Genomic DNA, 22413 nt, shown 5'->3' with positions numbered 1-22413 from the left:
TGTCATGCAACATGCGCAGTAGCGAACAAACAATTCATCAGCGCTTTTCCAGAAACGTTGCGGACGTCATGTAAGGCCACCACAAGATTATGCTATGTATAAACTATTTAGTGGTAGTATAATTATTATACATCGTCTATTAACGATTAATTTGGGGAAAGTATCTGGGATATTTATTAGGCTACAATAAAATACTGGAAAATTACACCCGCTGACATTAAACTCTACAACAGTGCCAGCAAAGAATCAAACAAAAACAACCAAAAACATATTTCTAATTAAACTGATTCTAAGATTTGAGGTTTTGTGCAACGCTATGATGAGATCTAATAATCTCCCTCGCTTGTGTTCCATGTGTATTCATAATAAGATTGCCATGCTTTTTTTTCTACACTTAGAGTGACTGGATACTGAGATATAAAATGTCTGCCAGCACAAATACATGATGAGGATACTTGCCAAATGTACGGATGTGTGCACACTTGTGCTTGCAGGCATTTGTGACTGACATTAAGACACTTTTACTTCTTTCTAAGTGAGGTAACAGATTCTACTGGTTCTCCGAAGAACAGCAAGGAGCCCAGAGAATGAGAAAAGTCCTGCATCTTTCTTCGCTTGTTCGAGAGTGCTTGTCCTTAGCTGTTTGCCTTATATGTGAACAAAAACACAGAGGTTCGCAAATCTCCACAGACTACTGTAGAATTTATCTTAGGTCCAGGGACCTCCGGCACTCTTTACATGTGTCATTCTGTCTTTTCTCAGAGCCTGTCAAGAACTTGGACACGGCATGTCCCCTTTCACAGGGGTCGCATTATTTCAATAAGACACATAAACCAAATAAGGCCAAATGAATTAATATCCTGCTTAACTGCTGTAATGTTATAATCAAACACTAAACTAGAGGTGGACAAAAGGATCCTTGTTTTCATGAAAATGTTTGCCATCTGGCACAGTGCCATCTCTCTGATGGACAACACAGCACTGATGCAAAAACATAGTGGGGTGCTTGAGTCCATGGAAAATGGTATTATACCTGGCACACAAGCTTCTCTTTGCTATCAGTCTCAACAAACCCATGTGCTGACATATCCCATCCTTTAAAAGAAAAATAAAATCAGCGTCAGGCGATGAAGGGTTGGCTCATTCCTTTGGCCATGGTTAACAGGTGAGAGTCTCGGGGTTAGAAGGGTTGTATGTGGTATGACATGGTTAACAGGTGAGAGTCTCGGGGTTAGAAGGGTTGTATGTGGTATGACATGGTTAACAGGTGAGAGTCTCTGGGTTAGGGGGGTTGTATATGGTATGACATGGTTAACAGGTGAGAGTCACTGGGTTAGGGGGGTTGTATATGGTATGACATGGTTAACAGGTGAGAGTCACTGGGTTAGGGGGGTTGTATATGGTATGACATGGTTAACAGGTGAGAGTCACTGGGTTAGAGGGGTTGTATGTGGTATGACATGGTTAACAGGTGAGAGTCTCTGGGTTAGGGGGGTTGTATATGGTATGACATGGTTAACAGGTGAGAGTCACTGGGTTAGGGGGGTTGTATATGGTATGACATGGTTAACAGGTGAGAGTCACTGGGTTAGAGGGGTTGTATGTGGTATGACATGGTTAACAGGTGAGAGTCTCTGGGTTAGGGGGGTTGTATATGGTATGACATGGTTAACAGGTGAGAGTCACTGGGTTAGGGGGGTTGTATATGGTATGACATGGTTAACAGGTGAGAGTCTCGGGGTTAGAGAGGTTGTATGTGGTATGACATGGTTAACAGGTGAGAGTCACTGGGTTAGAGGGGTTGTATGTGGTATGACATGGTTAACGGGTGAGAGTCTCGGGGTTAGAAGGGTTGTATGTGGTATGACATGGTTAACAGGTGAGAGTCACTGGGTTAGAGGGGTTGTATGTGGTATGACATGGTTAACATGTGAGAGTCTCTGGGTTAGGGGGGTTGTATGTGGTATGACATGGTTAACGGGTGAGAGTCTCTGGGTTAGGGGTGTTGTATGTGGTATGACATGGTTAACAGGTGAGAGTCTCGGGGTTAGAAGGGTTGTATGTGGTATGACATGGTTAACAGGTGAGAGTCTCTGGGTTAGGGGGGTTGTATATGGTATGACATGGTTAACAGGTGAGAGTCACTGGGTTAGAGGGGTTGTATGTGGTATGACATGGTTAACAGGTGAGAGTCACTGGGTTAGAGGGGTTGTATGTGGTATGACATGGTTAACAGGTGAGAGTCTCTGGGTTAGGGGGGTTGTATATGGTATGACATGGTTAACAGGTGAGAGTCACTGGGTTAGGGGGGTTGTATATGGTATGACATGGTTAACAGGTGAGAGTCACTGGGTTAGAGGGGTTGTATGTGGTATGACATGGTTAACAGGTGAGAGTCTCTGGGTTAGGGGGGTTGTATATGGTATGACATGGTTAACAGGTGAGAGTCACGGGGTTAGAGAGGTTGTATGTGGTATGACATGGTTAACAGGTGAGAGTCACTGGGTTAGAGGGGTTGTATGTGGTATGACATGGTTAACGGGTGAGAGTCTCGGGGTTAGAAGGGTTGTATGTGGTATGACATGGTTAACAGGTGAGAGTCACTGGGTTAGAGGGGTTGTATGTGGTATGACATGGTTAACATGTGAGAGTCTCTGGGTTAGGGGGGTTGTATGTGGTATGACATGGTTAACGGGTGAGAGTCTCTGGGTTAGGGGTGTTGTATGTGGTATGACATGGTTAACAGGTGAGAGTCTCGGGGTTAGAAGGGTTGTATGTGGTATGACATGGTTAACAGGTGAGAGTCTCTGGGTTAGGGGGGTTGTATATGGTATGACATGGTTAACAGGTGAGAGTCACTGGGTTAGGGGGGTTGTATATGGTATGACATGGTTAACAGGTGAGAGTCACTGGGTTAGGGGGGTTGTATATGGTATGACATGGTTAACAGGTGAGAGTCACTGGGTTAGGGGGGTTGTATGTGGTATGACATGGTTAACAGGTGAGAGTCTCTGGGTTAGGGGGGTTGTATATGGTATGACATGGTTAACAGGTGAGAGTCACTGGGTTAGGGGGGTTGTATATGGTATGACATGGTTAACAGGTGAGAGTCACTGGGTTAGGGGGGTTGTATGTGGTATGACATGGTTAACAGGTGAGAGTCTCTGGGTTAGGGGGGTTGTATATGGTATGACATGGTTAACAGGTGAGAGTCACTGGGTTAGGGGGGTTGTATATGGTATGACATGGTTAACAGGTGAGAGTCTCGGGGTTAGAGAGGTTGTATGTGGTATGACATGGTTAACAGGTGAGAGTCACTGGGTTAGAGGGGTTGTATGTGGTATGACATGGTTAACAGGTGAGAGTCTCGGGGTTAGAAGGGTTGTATGTGGTATGACATGGTTAACAGGTGAGAGTCACTGGGTTAGAGGGGTTGTATGTGGTATGACATGGTTAACATGTGAGAGTCTCTGGGTTAGGGGGGTTGTATGTGGTATGACATGGTTAACGGGTGAGAGTCTCTGGGTTAGGGGTGTTGTATGTGGTATGACATGGTTAACGGGTGAGAGTCTCGGGGTTAGAGGGGTTGTATGTGGTATGACATGGTTAACGGGTGAGAGTCTCGGGGTTAGAAGGGTTGTATGTGGTATGACATGGTTAACGGGTGAGAGTCACTGGGTTAGAGGGGTTGTATGTGGTATGACATGGTTAACAGGTGAGAGTCTCTGGGTTAGAGGGGTTGTATGTGGTATGACATGGTTAACGGGTGAGAGTCTCTGGGTTAGGGGGGTTGTATGTGGTATGACATGGTTAACGGGTGAGAGTCTCTGGGTTAGGGGGGTTGTATGTGGTATGACATGGTTAACGGGTGAGAGTCTCTGGGTTAGGGGGGTTGTATGTGGTATGACATGGTTAACGGGTGAGAGTCTCTGGGTTAGGGGGGTTGTATGTGGTATGACATGGTTAACGGGTGAGAGTCTCTGGGTTAGAGGGGTTGTATGTGGTATGCAAATGCTCAACTGAGAGCACAATATCAGAAAATGGGGATTAGGTTATCAGAGGTATGGCCAGGTGTAAAGTTTATACATCACTGTTCCAGGCAAAAAGAATAGCCTGCCAGATCCAAGCCGCTAAAAGCAGATCGGAAAGTGCTCATGAGCGCATGAGTGCAGAGATGGATTGGTGGAATCTATTAATAAGATGAAGCGGAGATTTACATGTCTGATTTATTAGAAAAGTGCCTGTCATTGTAATTCAGCGCTTGCTGCTGCTTGCCAAGAGAGACATGTCACTTATCCTGTAGCTTTCTACTGTGCATTATTAGCCAAAACAAGTTTTCAGAGCTCCTTATGACTTGAGTTGCCTCATCAAACATTAAATTAGGCCCTCCAGTGATGATTGCCACTTAGATGTTTTTTGAGTAGGCTCAGATGAACAAAACCAGATCAGATTTCAGTTTGGGGGGGGGGGGGGGGTTTGCTGTTGTTTTCTGTATGATGCAGACCCAACCTCAAGACATGACTTTATTTTATAACATGTAAAATGAGCAACTTAAGTTTTACATTCATTTATACAGTTTTTTAAACAAATAGTCTCGTAGAAACTGTGGAAGTTTAAACTTGGGGCCAATTATACAAAAACAGATAAGTTGCTTAACAACAAATTTCACCTACTATCCATGTTCAGTAGCAAACAAATGTAGAAGGGGAGCATAAATACCACTAACATACCTGAGGTAAAATCGTATATCTTCAAAATGATTGGTGATTTTTTTTTTTTTTCCATCAAGAACCATCTCAATTTTTACAGTAATCAATCAGAATGCAAGAAGGTCCCTGACCTGACTGTAGCTATGAAGGACACCACCAGGTGTCTCTAGGCTCCAAGCAGAACATCATCTCTACCAAAAAGAAAAATATATCATAACTGACCGATTCAGTCTTGTTTACATTTGATTTTCAGACTAGGCCAGAAATCCAGATATGTAATTAAAACAGTTGTATGTAAATGACAAAAACAAACACATGGCAGAAAGAGAGGTCAATGGATCCCAGCGTGCCCCACCCTGGGGCTTCATTTATTTGATGCCCACCATGACCTGTTGGATTCTGGGTGAATGATGTTCAACAGGAGAGGCGGTGACAAAACATTTGTTTACTTTGCATTCTCTGTGAGCTCATTTTGGTGGTGTTTGTATCTGATCCAGCAGATCTCGTCGCGAACCACCAAAATCTGCTCTGGTTTTAATTCCACTGTTTGCTGAAGTCTGTTTCCTTGTGTAGGACCACCGTGAAAGTACAAGATATTATAATGTCTACGCAAGATCTTCCGAAACCTTCACACACACACACACACGTGCATACACACACACACAAACACAGAGAGAGGAAGGGAGAGGGAGAGAGAATGAGAGAGCAAGAGGTAGAGAGAGAGAGAGAGAGAGAGAGAGAGAGAGATTCCTTCTGGCTGAGGTGCTGACATCTGCTGTAGGCTTTGGGGATGGAATGTGATCCTCTCCCACAGAGAGCTCACAAGCTCACAATCCTGAAGCCCTGGCTCCATCTGTGCACAGCCCTCTACTGCAGGTCCATATAGAACAACATTCCTTCTTTTGTTTCTGTGTATTATGGGTGCCACAATGTAGCACTTCTGAGAGATCAACATAACATAAAACCATACAGTTATCTGAATATCTCTAGGGGTGTAACATACACAAAACCTCTGTAATATCATATGGTTAATTTGTTTCATAACTGTACATATAGTGTTACTGGTGCTTCAGGAATGTCTCAGTCTTTCTTTTTTTTCACTTTTTCACATTCATTTGTGTATAAGACAATGCTTGTGTAACCACAAGCTGCGTGTGACCGCAGTGTTTGCCACGCATCAGTGCCTTAACTTTCCAGATCACAGCACTGGTGTTTCCACTACAAACTTCCACGGCATTAGAGAGCAGAGGTCTGCAGGAGTCAGCGCGATCCAGACCTCCTTGGATTCACTGGATTCACCCTCCCGGGTTCCCTCTGTTGCCTCTCTTCTCCTGTAATGGTCAGGGGCTGAAGCGAATTGCTTGGCCATTGCATCATACATCTGGCAGGATCACTTCGGTGTGTGTGCCCCAGCTCGGCTTGTTTAGTCTGCCATAAGAGCTCACGCTGGTAACGCACATGTACGGAACTCGCTGGCAAACAGGGAGATGAGATTAACCACATGAAAAGGCTTTTATGAGGTGATGTATTGAGCTGGCGAAAGGAAATGGCTTACAGGCTGCAGAGAGCACGCTTCCTGCAGCTTTGATAAGACAAATTGAGAAGTTCTCAAACTTTTCCCAAAAGGCGCATTAGACGTTGTTCTCATATCGCGATGATGAAATACCCAGTGAAACGATGGAAAGGTTAAGATGCAGGACTAAACACAAGGGCGAATGTAGGAATATTTGATAGGCGATGGTATGTTCCAACTTGGCGGTGCTGTTCAGAAACCTCATAACGTATGAAAAATGGATGAGTGGATGATAAGTGTATAGCCTACTTGTGGAAACTCGCCAAGGGTAAATTTAACTTGGGCTATGTTCAACAGTGATAAAAGATGAAACGCCAGTTTTGGTTCCAATTGTTTAATTTTGGCTATTTATTCATTTATTTATTTGGTAAAGAACACATAAATAGTTACAATAAAATGACGATAATAATACAGTTTTATTTAAATGATAATCATTACCAAAAAAAAAAAAGTATTATGCAAAATTTCGCCTGACTATTTTCACGTTTGCGGGGTTTTGCTAGGTAGATGGGTGTAAAATTGCGGAGGTTGTGTCTTTCAGCGCAGGCGACGACAGCAGGAGCGACGTCTGAAGGGATCCCCGCCTTTCCGGGGAGTTTCCGCCACTGCGAAGTTCTACTTCATGTGCAGCACCTGTTGCATGGTCAGTCGCCCTTTTGTCGTCTCCAGATATTTAGCCCCTCCGTCGCCCTCTCACAAGACGTCTTCAAGATCCCAGAGTACATCTTCAAATTATTTTACGTGCTTCTTCTTGCTATTGAAATGGTTTCTTTTTTCTTTTTTTAAAATCTTTTAACAAGCATGCACAACTTTACCACCGTGTGGATGGAGTATCGGTGCCTCCAAGCTCGTTTGAAACATTTAGGAGATGACTGTTGTCCGATGCTCAGAGGATCATTGGATCATTTGAATCATTGATAGTAGTGTTATTGTACGCCGTTTGCAACGACTTTTTTCGGGGTGAACTTTTTCCCGAGTTTTCAAAAACTTTTCTGAACAACATAGTTCCTACGAACTCAACAGGTGCGATCTGATCTAGTTCTCCCAATTATTGCTTAGTGGTGGCTGCCTTTTGACTGATGCTTAATTATTAACATTGCACAAAGCAGCCCGTGAATCTGCGGCAGGACTCTCGTCGTTTGGGACTATGTGGTTTCTACTTTGCGCCCATTTCCTACACATGTGTCCAAGGTCGGATAGCTGTCAGAAAACAGACGTTTCTGCATGGTGATTAAAGGTCCACGTATCCAGAGCCCAGGCGTCGGCTGCCATCACGCGTCCAAATGATTCCTATTCTAGTCCTCTTCATTGTGTCGTCTCTTCTTCAAGGGTCGGAGGCGGAATCATCAGCGCTCATCAGTAAAATTCACCAGGCAAATGTGAACGAGCAAAATGGTAAGTTAAAGGCGCACAGTCTACTGGACTATAACTAGTTTTTCTTTCTTTTTTTTTCTTTCTGTCTGTCTTTCTTTCGTGATGACCTTCCACGTTCGCATGGCGTATGTTCCGCGCGTTCGGGAGTGACTCGTTCCGGAGTGAAAATGGCAATGAATGGGTGCGTTTGTTCAGTTCAAACAGCATTATCGTAGGTAGGAAGTGGAAATTACCTCTGCCTTTAAAGTGTATCCGTATGTGTATTTAGGGAGGGGGGGACTCATGGTAGCGGCGTCCCATGAGAACGGATTGCGCTCCGATCACAGAAAGACTCCATTCATAAAGCGCGAGAAGCCCGGGGCAATGCAATTTGCTTGCCTCTGAACCTCACTGATACTTCAAGATGAATAGCGAAAATGTCATAAGGTCCCTTTTTAACTTGCTCTGAAAATGCAAACACCCTTCGATGACAAACAAACCATCGCCCCGCATGGATCATTAGCAGAAATTAAAACCTTTACTATGCTCGCAGAGGTGGGTGCGCACCTGAACTGTGCCAGGGGTCACAGTTTGGTGTTTTTGTTTTTTGTTTTTTTAAACCTTTAATTTTATCATACTGGGTAGCAAGTATACTGAGAATATTTGGTCATGTGTTTTTGTTCACTAAGAACTTTGTGTAAAGTGGTATTTTAATGTAAACGTCCAGTTGAATACAGCTCTGAATAAAAGAGAAACAGGGGAAAACATTTATACTTTACAATGACTTGCTGTGTCTCTCCTCATGATAGCACTGCCGTGGGATGATAGCAGAACATGCATAATTTAAGTAACCCAGTACCCTTACCATATGTGACAGAAATGGTAAAGTCTCTCGACTGGTTAAGAAAGGGCACTAGATGCAAACTACCACCTTTTTCATTTCGGGCTGAAAGAATACAGGTGAATGAGTGGGAGTGGCTGCCAAGCACATCTCAAAGGTGAGTCTTGTTCTCTAGCCATCTTTTATCACCTCAACAATGCACACCTTATAGTAGCCCCCTGTGGGGGCTGATAAACAGTGCCACTAACTTTTGAGGTTTTGGGGGGGAGCCCTTTCCATCTGTTGGAGGCTATGGCTCAGGAAATATTCTCTGGAAACCTTGTGTACTTGGCTACCAATATGAAGGTGTAGGGCTTGTATAAGAACCTAAAATAGGATAGTTCTGATTTGTTTAACTTTTTCTTAGTCGTGGCATAATTACTTACATATTATTACATATATAATGGGTAATTTTTCTAAAATGATGAAAATATTAAAAATAGACAGTGTGTCTAAATGTTTGATGATGGGACTGATGCAGCTGTTATACGAGGTCCTTGTAGGAGGAGATCTGCTTACATGTTTATGAGTGGTTCATGAAGAAATCTCATAAAGGAGCTTAAATCAGTGTGGTGGGGTTACAGCTGTTCACACTGCACAGTCCATAACAAATTACATGTACTGAATGAGCTTATTAGCAGGTTGGTTCATGCAGCCTGGACTTATTGAAATAGATGTCACCTCATGCAGTGAGAATGATATTCATTTGCAGCTAGAATTGTAACCATAGAAACATTTGTAATTACATTTTTTTTGTTGGTGGAAATGCCATGAACTCCTCCTCCTCTGTGGATATGTATAACCACCTCAATTTGCAAGGCATTTGGGACATGAAACAAAAAGCACGTCAGCTGCATGTTGGCTATTGTATTAAATGCCTCATTGCCCTCTGTACACAGGCCCAGTAGATAGATGTGAATAAGCCTTGAACTTCCTGTTCAAACCCTCCGCTAGCTGGTTGTCCAGACCTGTACCTGGGTTTGTCCTGTGAGCACTATAGACATGGTTACAGCAGAGTGCTTATCCAGCCTGCCATGAGCACTTTTTACTGGAGCCAAATTATCCATCAGTAATCTGCTGTAGCACCTCCACCGTGGGCCACACAGGAAGGGGAAGGCATGTGGGAAAAGCCAGGCAGAAATCCTCCCTCCCAGGTTGAAGCGCCCAGTGAGGAACAGGGTGAATGTGGCAGTAGAGCTAGCTGGAAAATCTGTGGCATTTCTGGTTATTCACTCACTGTGGATTCCCAATGCTGTATCTTATGATGTTGCTCTTCAACATAACCCGTTAATATCACTATTCCAAAAACAGTTTACATGTTAACGTTTTAATACTAAATTGGCTCCTGTTGTTAATGTTTAGTAATGATGACACTGCTTTGAAAAACACTTTTATTCAAAATGACTGAATAAAGCATGAGCAAAGGCCTTGGTCAGGGGCCCAACAGTGGCAGTCTGTCCGGGGTGGGGCTTGCACTGTCAATCCTTTGATTACTAGTCAAGTACTAGTAGTAACCACTGAGCTAACATTACTAGATGGATGGATGGATGGATGGATGGATGGATGGATGGATGGATGGATGGATGGATGGATGGATGGATGGAACGAAGGAACGAACAAAGAAATGTAGTTTTTGGGTGGAGTCACTGTATCAGTTTCAGTAAAACAATATTTTCATAATTGCAGTCCACATGGATTGTGTTTCGCTTGTAATTATAACAGATTGTCCCACACACAAAGAAACAACAGTCACTGACCTCTTCAGACACATCCATACCCAAATCAGGTCAATGTGATCTTTAACAGACACGAGTAATGTTGTAGCCATTCATTCTCTAGGGCCACTGCAGAGATCTTTAAAATGTGAGGGCTCTTAGGGGGCATTGGCAGAGTTGTAAGGTTGCTGCCCTGTTCCGTGCCCTTGTACAGTCTGCAGTGTTATGAGATAGCTTTTATCTGCTGTGTATGTAAGGTGGGGCTGGCATAAGACTTTTCCAAAATGATTTTCAGTCCCCATGAAATGAAACAAGCTTTTCAGTTGCCCCCCTCCCCCCCCCCCCCACACACACACACAAAAACACACTGATCACTGATACAAATAACTCTCTGTTAAAGTAAGAGATTACTCTGACCCTTTTTAGGCTAAGTGCCCCTGGCTGCTGTATTGAAGTTAGCTGTCAGTCCACACCCTGCACCCTGCCAATTCATCGAGTCTGAAAGCAGAAAAGGAGTCCACTCAACTCCTGGGGAAAAAACCTGGCACATTGTGTGCGTTAAACATACATGCAGTCCAGCACACTCCTGAGTGTCTGCAGGCAAAAAGCTCAGGAACGCTGCGGGTCTTTCGAGTGCAGGGTAACCGCGTCCTGGCCTCTCTGGCAGGTTGACAGCTGAAGCAGATGAGCGAGTCTCTGCCTGCCTGAGCTTTGCCGCATGGGCCTGTGAGAGCACATACCTCTTGTTAGCGGGACACGGGGCTGCTGGGAGAAGCAGCAGTAGTCGGGGCTGCGTTACACTCCTCTTTCCTGAACTGTGCTGTTTTCCATCATTTTCACTTGTCTTTTTTGGGGTACCGATTTGTTTTTGTCCTCTACAATTGCTGACCCACTTCTTAAAACCGCAATAATTGTAGTGCAATGCATGTTATAAAAATTTATTTATTAATCTAGCACTGCCTGAACAGTTTAGGTCAAATAGATTTTAGAAAAAAGGTCAGTGTTAACATGATCGCTGACTTCAGTGCTCAGAGCTGAAATGGGAAATCCTCCCCATCTGATTAATCAGGAAGTCTGAAACACTTTCATCTGGACAGGGGAAGGATTCTTTCAAGATAATGACAGGTTTAATACAGCACACCAAAACCCACAATCAGGGAGGGAAGACCTTTCGCCTGTATCTAACTGGCTGCTTCCTTGAAGAAAGAAAAGAGGAAAATAAGAATGTGGTCTGAAAGTCTATAATCTTGGAGAACAAATGTTTCCCCTTGGTTACTATTCATGTGGGATGATTGTATGGTGTGATGAGCAACTGTGTCTTAAGACTCCCACATCCACTGGCCATGAGAGTGACCTTGTATGGTAGTTCTTTTAAAAGCAGCACATTTGATGGGCGTCCAATCAGAAATAGAACACTGTGATATTTCGGTGCGTGACTAACTTTGCATACCATATTTAAATTTTTGCGACATAAATGTACTTGTAGAAATGGCCCTGGCTCTAAAAGCAGGGTACCTGTGAGAAGAGGGGGCCTGTCGAGATCTTGTGCTGTTCTGAAGGGGAAAGGTGGAGTAGCTGGTCCTCAGGACCCTCGTACCTGACACCATCAACTTCCGTCAGTCTCTCCCCAGATGACGGCACTTCCTCCACTGCCACACCTTTGCACCTCTTCTCACTCCTGCCGTCCATCAGACCCCTGACAGTTTAAACACGGCTGCCTCAGCCATTTTTCACAAGAACCTTTTTTTTTTTTTTTTAAGATACTTTATCTTGATAAATGACTGAGACATAATGTGAGGAGAATGTGCGTAGATGCCGTCTCACTCAAGCAGAAATTTAGTCACACTCTGATAAGCTGCTTCGTGTTTAGGTCGGAAAAACGAATCCACCGTGAACCATTAAACATGAGGATCACCTGTAACTCTCTGCTTTTATCCTGGTGCAGCAAATAATTCTGCACTCTTAGCTGTAAGTTGTTTGTGAACATGACCTGTTTTCAAAGTGAACTAAATTCCACTGTCATATTGAGGGTTTGTTTTTAACTGGTAAATGCTACGACTTGACCGTAGTTTCCATCTCTTCCAGGCATGTCTACATACCTTGGCAGGTTTTACCTCTCGCTGTCTGAGATGTATTTTCAAATGCCCCCCTCTGCGTCGCTCCACTTTTCTTTCATAGTCTGCCTTTGCCTCTTTACGTTTTGTTTTTTTTTTTTTCATTCTGCCTGTTCCCATGTTGCTGGATGCAGTCGTTTTCATCTGCGCTGCCGTGGTCTGGCCGCCCAACGCTGATGGCGTGCAGTCTGCTTCTGATCACGCTGGGAAGCTGGAAACTAGCAGACGGTTGCATCAGAAGGACACCCTTAACCAGTCTTGTTATTTCTGCAAACCGTTGTTGTCAAGACGTAAGGGATCCTCGCAATGTGGTGCTGCTGAGAAATTCCCACTGTCGAACCGAACTGTTCCGTCCTTTCGATCCAGACGTCCGAGTGGCAGAAAATAACCTCTTGCAATAACATCCATGTTTTTGTGCAGTGCTGATGTTCTATTAGTGGATGTCTTTATTTCAGTGAGCAATGCTGCTACAGGTCTGAATGCTTGCCTCTTACTTCAGATGGCGGGACCTGCACTAAATGGGCCCAAACTAAGGGGTCGGTTTCATTATTCAGTTTGTTTCAGATAAATGTCAATCACTTTTCTTTTAGCAAATCAAATGACCACAGATAGAGAGAAATGGTGATGGGGTTTCCTGCCATCATCCTGCAGTGTAATGGTACCTAATCCAGTCATCATCCTGCAGTGTAATGGTACCTAATCTTGCCATCATCCTGCAGTGTAAAGGTACCTAATCCTACCATCATCTTGCAGTGTAACGGTACCTAATCCTACCATCATCTTGCAGTGTAACGGTACCTAATCCTGCTATCATCCTGCAGTGTTTACGGTACCTAATCCTACCATCATCTTGCAGTGTAATGGTACCTAATCCTGCCATCATCCTGCAGTATAAAGGTACCTAATCCAGTCATCATCCTGCAGTGTAAAAGTACCTAATCCTGCCATCATCCTGCAGTGTAACGGTACCTAATACTGCCATCATCCTGCAGTGTAACGGTACCTAATCCAGTCATCATCCTGCAGTGTAACGGTACCTAATCGAGTCATCATCCTGAAGTGTAACGGTACCTAATCCAGTCATCATCCTGAAGTGTAAAGGTACCTAATCCTGCCATCATCCTGCAGTGTAATGGTACCTAATCCTGCCATCATCCTGCAGTGTAACGGTACCTAATCCTGCCATCATCCTGCAGTGTCACGGTACCTAATCCTGCCATCATCCTGCAGTGTAATGGTACCTAATCCAGTCATCATCCTGCAGTGTAACGGTACCTAATCCTGCCATCATCCTGAAGTGTAACGGTAACTAATCTCGCCATCATTTAACAGTGTAATGGGATCTAGATCAGCCATCATCCTGCAGAGTAACATGATAAACCCATCATTCTAGAGAATATAATCCAGTCATTATTATCCTGCTCTGAAATGGGATCTAATCCAATCATTATCCTACATCCTATGTAGGCAAGTGTTCATGCTGATCTTGTCTCCATTGATGAATTTCTCCTCCTCAGGAAGTAGAGGTTCATCTGTAGTGTCACATACATACCTTCATGGTGTTCCTTCTATAAAGGATCAGGCTCAAGTGTCACAAAATGATGATGCTTGTGGAAGCTTGATTTACAAATTTAACCACAACCACACTACCAATTTAAAGTAAGTGGCTGAAAACAGAAATATTCTAATACCAAAGATATTCAGCAAATTAAAATATGTTAAAAAGGTTTGTAAAAGTTAAAATGTTCTAAAAATTAAAGATATTCTAAAAAAATAAAATTCTTATACTGAAAAAATTCTGGAAAACAAATAAAAACATATATTTATAAGATATTGTGCTTTAAAGGAAACTGGGAGTTAAGATACGTGTTCTGCAGTACCCTCATGCGTTTTTCAGCACATCACAGTCGAAACCTTTAAGAGTCTCTTGGATGTGGATATTGGCACAGAAGCCCAGCAGCTCTGTGAGAAGCCCTGTAAATAGCACTCAGTTATTATGTGTTAAGACCAGTTTTTTCTTAGTTATGCGGATATAGATTTGGTAAACGTCAGGAGCGTTTAAAGTTTTACAAGAAACGATGTAGCCAAACATGAGGTATGAAAGAGTGGGTTGTATGGTTTTTATGTTTTTGTTTGCTAATTAGTTAATTAATTAATTAATGGGGTGCTCTATAGATTTTAGTTATTAAATGTACCAGCATACACACACACACACACACACACACACACACACACACACCTTTAACAGTCTCTGGGATGTGGGTATTGGCACTGAAGCCTGCCAGCTCTGTGAGAAGCCCTGTAAATAGCACTCAGTTATGTGTGAAGAACAGTTTTTCTTAGTTATGCAAATATAGATTTGTAAATGTCAAGAGCATTAAAGGTTTTACAAGAAGTGATGTGGCCAAAGACAAGGCATAAAAGAGCAGGTCTTCTGGTTTTTATGGATTTTGTTTGATAATTCATTAACTGATTAGGAACTTCTCTATGGATTTTAGTCAAAAAATGTACTAGCCTACATGCACACACACGCGCTGCAGCTCTGTCATCCTGCACTGAATCGAAGTGCCTTAGGAGGTATGTTGGTGTTGAGCTGCTACAATACCACCACCATACCATATGCTCCACCTGTCCTTTCTGGGACCTCCGCTCTGCTCCTCCATCTGTCACTCGCTCTCTCACTCCGTTCACTCCTTTCTGAGAAACGGCTGGCCAGAGAAACGCGGCTGCCAGGCGCCAGTGTTTCTTATCCCTAATGATCCACTTTTTCTGCTCACCACTGAGTCACGACTCTTCGCTATAAAACTTCCTTCCTGTCTGTTGGCCAGTTTACTATGTGGCTCCAAAGGGGAAATAAGTAATGAACCAAAGGCGGAAGACAGTTTTGGACAGGAAGGAGAGAGAGTGCATGCAGATGTTATTGACCTGTGTGATTCTGAGTGCGTCTGGGTGATGAGCGAGGGAGATCGGCGCTCCTTAATGAGGACAGGTATAAGTTAAGCTGTGTCAGAAGACATTCAAATTCGAGCCAGAAAACACAGGGGGGTTTGATGCTCACAGCAATTCTGTTCCATTCTGTTAAACCTGGGGTTTGGGATGCACGGAAAGTATATGCACGAATTGGTTTGAATCCTAATTTAAGGGATTTAAAGGATGTCATAGCCCCAAATGCCAGCGTTGCTAATAATGAATTACAGCCCGTAGGGGCCGATTGGTACTATGCATATGAGACCATGTGAGCAGCTATGTACAAGCTATGCTAATTTTATCCCCATTAACTTCTCTGGTAGAGGTTCTCTGTTAACATTGGCTCCGTGTTGGTTGTTGACGTTCGATTTCCTGTTGTTATCATTTCTAAGAGTATTTTTTTTAAAGTTATTTCAGAATGTGTACTGCACTTAAACAGGCAGAACATGATATCCCACAGCCCTATTATCATTCTGTCAGCAGATCAGCATTCACTGGTGAAATATGGACGTGAAATATGAAGGTTAAAAAAGTGTGGGGGGTGGGGTACACCTGTCGCAGGGGCTGGCGAGTGGTGGGGGTCTGTGAGGCACCATGTGGCCTCTACGCTGTAATATACGAGCATGGGTCACACACTCCAGCGTGTGTAACTCAATCGTACCGGGTGCCTGGCTTTGGGCCCAAACACAAATAGGTATTCTGTGCGTACACAGACACACACACACACACACACAGACAGTGCACGACTGCTGCTATCAAGCATGGCGCTTCTGATGTCCCTGGAGACTCAAGATCTATTTCTCCACTCTTCAGGAGGAGAAACAGCAGCTGGCCTCTGGATGGTGTCTGAGATAGGTTCTCCTGGATGGTGTCTTAGATGAACTTCTCCTAGTTGGTGTCTGAGATTAGCTTCTCCTGTAGATTCTGTACAGTCGTTCATGGGTCTGAGCTGCAGTATGTCTGCTCCAGAAATTTCCATCAGGCTACTCTTGTGCCTTCATATGTACAAGGAATGACCCTGAATTTATTAATACTGTTGTGAGGAATTTGTTCCACATCAGCTCTGTGCTTTGCACCTCGTGTGTTTCCGGTTCCGCTGGCCTGTCAGAGAAAGATGGCGCAGGCGCTGTCTCTATCGCACACTGTGCTGCCTCAGTGTCAGAACAAAAACTGGAGAACTTCACTTTCAGTAGAGCCAGGAAGAAAAGGTTGCAAGGACTATGGCATGATGAAGGTTGTGGAGAGATGTGTGGGATGATCTGTTTCTCTCCACGAAGACCTTGAAGTTAGGCAGGAGATGATGGGTCATACTGAAGGTAGGGAAGGTAGAAGTTTTAAACACCCTCCATCAAGCATCTGCTCAGCTAGCCTTCATTAATGCCCAGAGCTGGCACAGCTAATTCAGAGCAGGAAACCCACCAGCTAATGAGACCCAAGCTGCATCCGTCCTCAGCACACCTCTGAATGTTGTGCATGCATGTGTGTGTGTGTGTGCGCGTGTGTGCAAGCACCTCTGTGTGTGACGTTTCATCACATATTCTGAGACACTGTCTCAGGTCTACTGTATCCCCAGACCTGCAGAAGTGTATAAGGAGGCAGACTTGCTGAGGTAGTCTGGGCCGCCATTGGGATAATCTGACACAGTTCTAAAGCTATTCTTCCTGCAGGGCCCCTGTGTCAGACAGAGCTGCTCAGCTTTTCTGCAGAAACCCTGTGGAGTGCTCATCTCACGCCCAGAACAGCTCGAACATCTGGGCACACATGCTGGCTTCGTGCCCTTGACTTTGTTGTGACCTGATTTATTTATTTTTTTTCGTCATGCTGTCTTTTTATTGTTCGAGTGACGTCATGAGCCTCTCTGTCCTGGTCTGCTGCCGCTGTCAAGGTCACTCAGTGGCCTCATCTGATGATGTGAGTAAAAATCATGTGTGAATCAGTTCAATTCTGGACCTGAGCTTTAAACAGAAACAGAGACCCAGTCCTCAGAGTGATTGATGTAGTCTCAGATCATACAAGCCAGTGTATAGCTTTGTGTTTGTTGTGAGGTAATGGAAGTGCAAATGCCTCTGCAAAGTGAAGCAGCTTCTTCATAGCAGCACAAATGGACCTGGAGCCAAACCAGCAGTTCGGGAACACCTTTTTAAATATGTGCACTGCTAATCAAAAGTGTCAATGTGGCCTCCTTACGGAGCGTGGCCTTCTTCCATCTGATGAAGATGGATGGCCGGCCGGGGTTAGCTGGGGATTTAAACAGATCTGGAGCACTTCTAAGATGGGCAAACAGTTTGCATGTGTAATTCCCCTGGAAGAGTTCACCAAGGAGCAGTTACAGTGAACGCGGGGCAATCCAGCAGACAGCTGGACCTTCAGATGTTTCTTCTAAGAACATGTGGTGCACACACCCACACGTGCAACTCGTTCACGCTGGGTGTGGGAGGAAGGCAGAGACTTCATGTTACAAAGTGCATTCGCAAACTGGAAAAGCTTATAGTAAGAAGTGATGATGAGATGCTGGTTTACCCAGTAAGATAACCATTTTATTTAAGCAGACAGTTCTACTTATCTACAGTGCATGCATAATACAAATTAGTTAAGCACAAAAATGAGAGCATATCTTTTAAACAACCAAAATATACTCACATATAGTGGAATCCTTATATAAAGGGGAAGCTATTGAAACAAGTAAATAATAATGATAAAATATCTGATCCAATCAAGGAAAAAAAAATATTCAGTGAAATTAAAGCAATTAAAAACAAACATTTAAGTTTCATTTTATTCATGTCTGACTTCAGTTTATGGATCCAATCAGCAAAAGTTGCCCTCTTTTGTAAATTTCAAAATTATGAATGACACAATTACACAAACAGTGTCTAGAAACCAGATTCTCTCTCCATCTCATTTGTGACACACATTTGCCTTTGGCCTGTATTGTTTGTGTGACTTAGTTGGATATTTAGGAAGCTTTCAGTCAGACATAATTAAGCAGCTATTTTATTCGAATTCCACACTAACGCTGAGACGCTGACCGACTGGGTCAAACACAGACGCAGACGCTTTCGGCTTTCTTAAGTTTCAGCCGTTTTTGCTCACCAGGAGTACTGAATGTGTTGGGCCAAAGTTGCAACACTGACTTTACTCCCGGATTTTGCAGTTGGACGGTGGTCATCTTCATTCATCTCCAACAGGACGTCACACTTTGCGGTCGAACATATTGATGAAGGCAGCGCCATGGATTCCACGGCATGGTCCTCACATGCTTTATCGTTGAATTCATTCTGATTTGTAGCTTGTGCTTTTTCACCACTAGGGCAGTTCTGCAAGAAGCCCTCCAGACAATGGCCTGGTCTGATCTTGCCCTCTTCAGCTTCCTCGTGAGTGTTTTACGTCGCAAAGCCTGCCAGGTGAAAACCCACACTCAGCCTCAGAAACTCTTGGTGTGGATTCCTGCAGGCACAGCTCCAGGTCAGTGCCTGTTCTCAGGCCAGCGTGAAGTCAGACCAAGCAACATCTTCCAGCAAGCTCTCGGAGGCCAAATCTGTTGACTTGATGTTGGTGCTACACTTGCGGATAAGTGATTCCCTGTTTGGAATGTGGAATGTCATATGGAAACTTTGGAGAAAAACAACGTGAGATCTCTGGATGTTTTTTAAAACCAGGGGAAGAGTTCCTCACCCTTATGTATTTTGAACACTGTACAAGCTTCTCTTGAGCTCATAAACAAACTCTTGTGGTATGTCGTTTGGATCAGTCGAGCAAACCTCAGTCTAGTGGTTTTGTGACTCAAACGTGAAGATACGATGCAAGGTTTCATAAAATGACCACCCTTCTTTGCGTGATTCTTCTTTTGTTTACTTCAGGATTTAAGTTAAAATAGACAGTCTTCCAAACATCGCCAGTTTCGTTTAGCAGCATGAACAGAGGGTGAACTTAGCAGAGACATGAAAAGGGAAGAAAACAGGTCAAAAATGTGACTATTACAGTTAACCATCACCAGTACCGAACAATAATCATGAACAACAATTATAAATTGTAATAAATTATAAATATATAGTTTGTTTCAAGTGATTAAAAATGTAAAAGTTCTTAAGTAGTATATGTGTCAAAGTAAGAGGTTATTACCCATTACCCATAATGCTTTGTTTATTAATGTGATTTGGTGTATAGAATGAAAATAGTGATGGAACAATGTTTCGATTGTATTTTTTTATATCCTCTCACTCCTTCAGCCCAGTGCTCAAACAGCATGACCTGGTTCTGTACTGGACAGGTCCAGGCACCAAGCATTTGCTGTTAAATGTAGCAGATTAGCATGGACACCAGACAGTCTCTCATCTGCCCAACTTGAATCCATCACTCAGTCACAGCAGCTGAGAATGGCATTAAACCTGGGCCCTGATCAGGTGACAGAGAGGTGCACACACACACACACACACATACACACACACACACACACAGTCACCGATGGAACTACAGAGACTTCACTGCAGTCCCAGTGGTGAATAAGCACAGCTGGGCTCTAAAAAAATTCCCCAAGATGTCTCATGTCTATCAGAGTCTGGGGTTTGGCTAGATACAGATGTTGGTTGGTGTGTGTGTGTGTGTGTGTGTGTGTGTGTGTGTGTGTGTGTGTGTGTGTGTGTGTGTGTGCGTGCGTGCGTGTTTGTGTGTATTAGAGATGACGGGGCAGGAGGTTTTGGGAAGGGTGCATCTTTTAAGCAGAAGAAGTGTTTTTAAGTGCTGCCAGGGTCAGGCACTGATAGACGACACTATTGACTCTTCATGGCTGTCTTACAGGTGGTCTGCCTGAACAAGAAACTTTCCACTGTGCTGTGGACTTTTCTCCTGCCTTGTTAATGTGAAGTTACAAAAGCTTCATGACACTTGTTTGGCCACCCACCTCGATGACCGTGGATTCCAGGGTGGTTCAGGGGGAGAACAGCTTGACCCAGACATTTCAGCTTTTTTGGACTGTGCAAAAATACTGTTGCCTACTGCTGAGAAGTGTTTAAGGTCCATTTTAGAGGAGATGGGACTTTGCCCAGAGCAGGTGAGATGTGGTGAGAGTGTAAATGCAACAGAGACATTTAAGGGGTAGTGTGGTGCAGTATGATAGTGTAGTACCCTTACGGTTTAAAGATTCAGTATGGTGGTGTCATAGACATTAAAGAGTTGAGTACTGCAAATTTGGTATAATTTACATTGTACACCACATGTAATTCCAGTGATTAAGTGTAGCTGTTTGTTGGAACACAATGGGCACGAAGTAATTCCAGATAAGCTCTGAGTCTCTGAGAATGGATTAATGGTTGATACACTCAATCTGCTGGATTTATAGAACACCTACAACTACCACTGTTAACCTTATTCACATTACACTGTGGTCTCAAAGATGAGGTCATGAGAAAGACTGCTGAGTCTAGGTCAGGGGTGGATACTAGTGGGCCAGAGAAACGTGGAGGTGTAAAACGGTTGTAAAATTGCAGGGCCAGACAGCAGCTGTTTGAGGGTCCCAGACATATGCTCTGCCTAAATGGAGACCTTCCCAGCTGTTTTAAGGGCATCAGCCATTAGTTGCCCTAGCAACAGGAGTGTGTTCCACCAGTGTAAATTGATTCCCAAGAATAATAGAAGCTTCCGTGGCAAGCTTCTGTGGTGTACATGTACGTGAGCACACAAACAAACACACACACACACACACACACACAAACAAATGCATTCACACACACACACCATCATCCCCCCCTCGTGAACAAATAATCCTTCTTAATCCTTCCCCCTTCCTCTTTAGCAGTGTTTATCTAGAAACATTCAAAGCAGACAGAGGTGTTGCAGTGTCCTGATTCAGTTCAGACTTCGAAATGCCTCACTGGAATCCCACTGTAAGTCACTAGCCCTTTGCTAGTCCTGAATAGGGCTGAAAGCAACATATCAATATAGGAATATATCGTGAATAAATTCTTACCAATATGCAAATTGATACACCCAATTTTTATGAACATTTCTATTCTTTATCCAGAATAGAAATGCGTTGGAGTTTAAGTGCAGTATTTAAGATGTCCAGCAGACGGCCCCTCAGAAAGAAAAACCACGACCGGCTTTAGGCAAAATCAACGAACTTATAAAATCATTCGTCTAGGAAAAATCATGGAAAAGAAACTGTGGTCAGCACTCCAAAATTTAAAGCTAATGTTTGGATAAAGATGGGTGGAACATTTATTTATTCATTCATTCATTTGTTCATTTAATTTTAGAATCGCAAGTGTTTCAACATTTGTGAGTTGTAAAAATATAATGACAGAGTTAAATCCTTTCCTCTTAATCCTGTTTGTTTTCTCTATATTGGTACTTTAAATTTCTCTTGCCATTGATTGTTTTATTGGTCTTTATTTGTTATTATTTATTACTGTATTGTTGCTCATATGTAAGAATAATATTTTTGGTAACATTTAGCTTAATACAAACTTGTATTGTATCATGATACATGTATCGTGATGCACATCGTATCGTTAAGTTAATGGTAATACCTAGCCCTAGTCCTGAATATTATGAAAAGCATGTAGAAAGCCAACTGTAACCCGAGACAGTTTCCGGTACGTTTTTATTAAGTACTTTCCTTATGTACAGGTCAGTGGGTTTCTGATTTTAGCTCCCAGATTTTCTGCACTCATGACCAATGGCAAAACTCCATACCTGACAAATAACAGGTAACTTTGCAGGAATTAATTAAAATTGAAAACCCACTGCTTCATATATATATATAAGTGCTAGAAATTCTAGGAATGTATGTTTTTAACTTAGCTCTAGGTTAAAGTACAGCTCTGATTTACCACGACTGAAAGCTAATGTTAGCACGAGTAGTGCTAAGGCAAACACATCCACACACATGCGCATACACACACACAATCCCATGATGACATAGACACACATACACACAAACACAGATGTCAATGAGACAGTTTAGGCTTGGCTGGTGTTAGCTGGGCTATGTGATCTTGTTTCCGGATGTTGTGGTGTGCGCCAAAGGGCCGTGTTAATGGACGAGTCTGCCTGGGTGAGCAACAGCAGGGGAGCCCATGTGGGCCATGGAGACCCTGTCCAG

At 43.4% G+C, this 22413-nt stretch overlaps 1 protein-coding gene across 3 annotated transcripts in view; it reads left to right on the top strand.

Annotated features, from left to right (window-relative positions):
- The first annotated feature begins 6790 nt into the window (after positions 1-6790).
- Positions 6791-22413, top strand: part of pdgfc (platelet derived growth factor c) — a 48297-nt gene continuing 32674 nt past the window's right edge. For all 3 annotated transcript variants that reach the window (XR_004776741.1, XR_004776742.1, XM_027018177.2), the window contains exon 1: positions 6791-7677. Coding sequence is in view for 1 of the 3 variants with exons in the window: in XM_027018177.2 (XP_026873978.1) it covers positions 7566-7677 (112 nt within the window). In the remaining 2 variants the exon portion in view is untranslated. The remainder of the gene's footprint in view (positions 7678-22413) is intronic.

The sequence above is a fragment of the Electrophorus electricus genome, chromosome 12 (genome assembly GCF_013358815.1).
Source record: "Electrophorus electricus isolate fEleEle1 chromosome 12, fEleEle1.pri, whole genome shotgun sequence".
NCBI classification, from domain to species: Eukaryota; Metazoa; Chordata; class Actinopteri; order Gymnotiformes; family Gymnotidae; genus Electrophorus; species Electrophorus electricus.
This window is presented reverse-complemented; position numbering and strand designations above follow the sequence as displayed.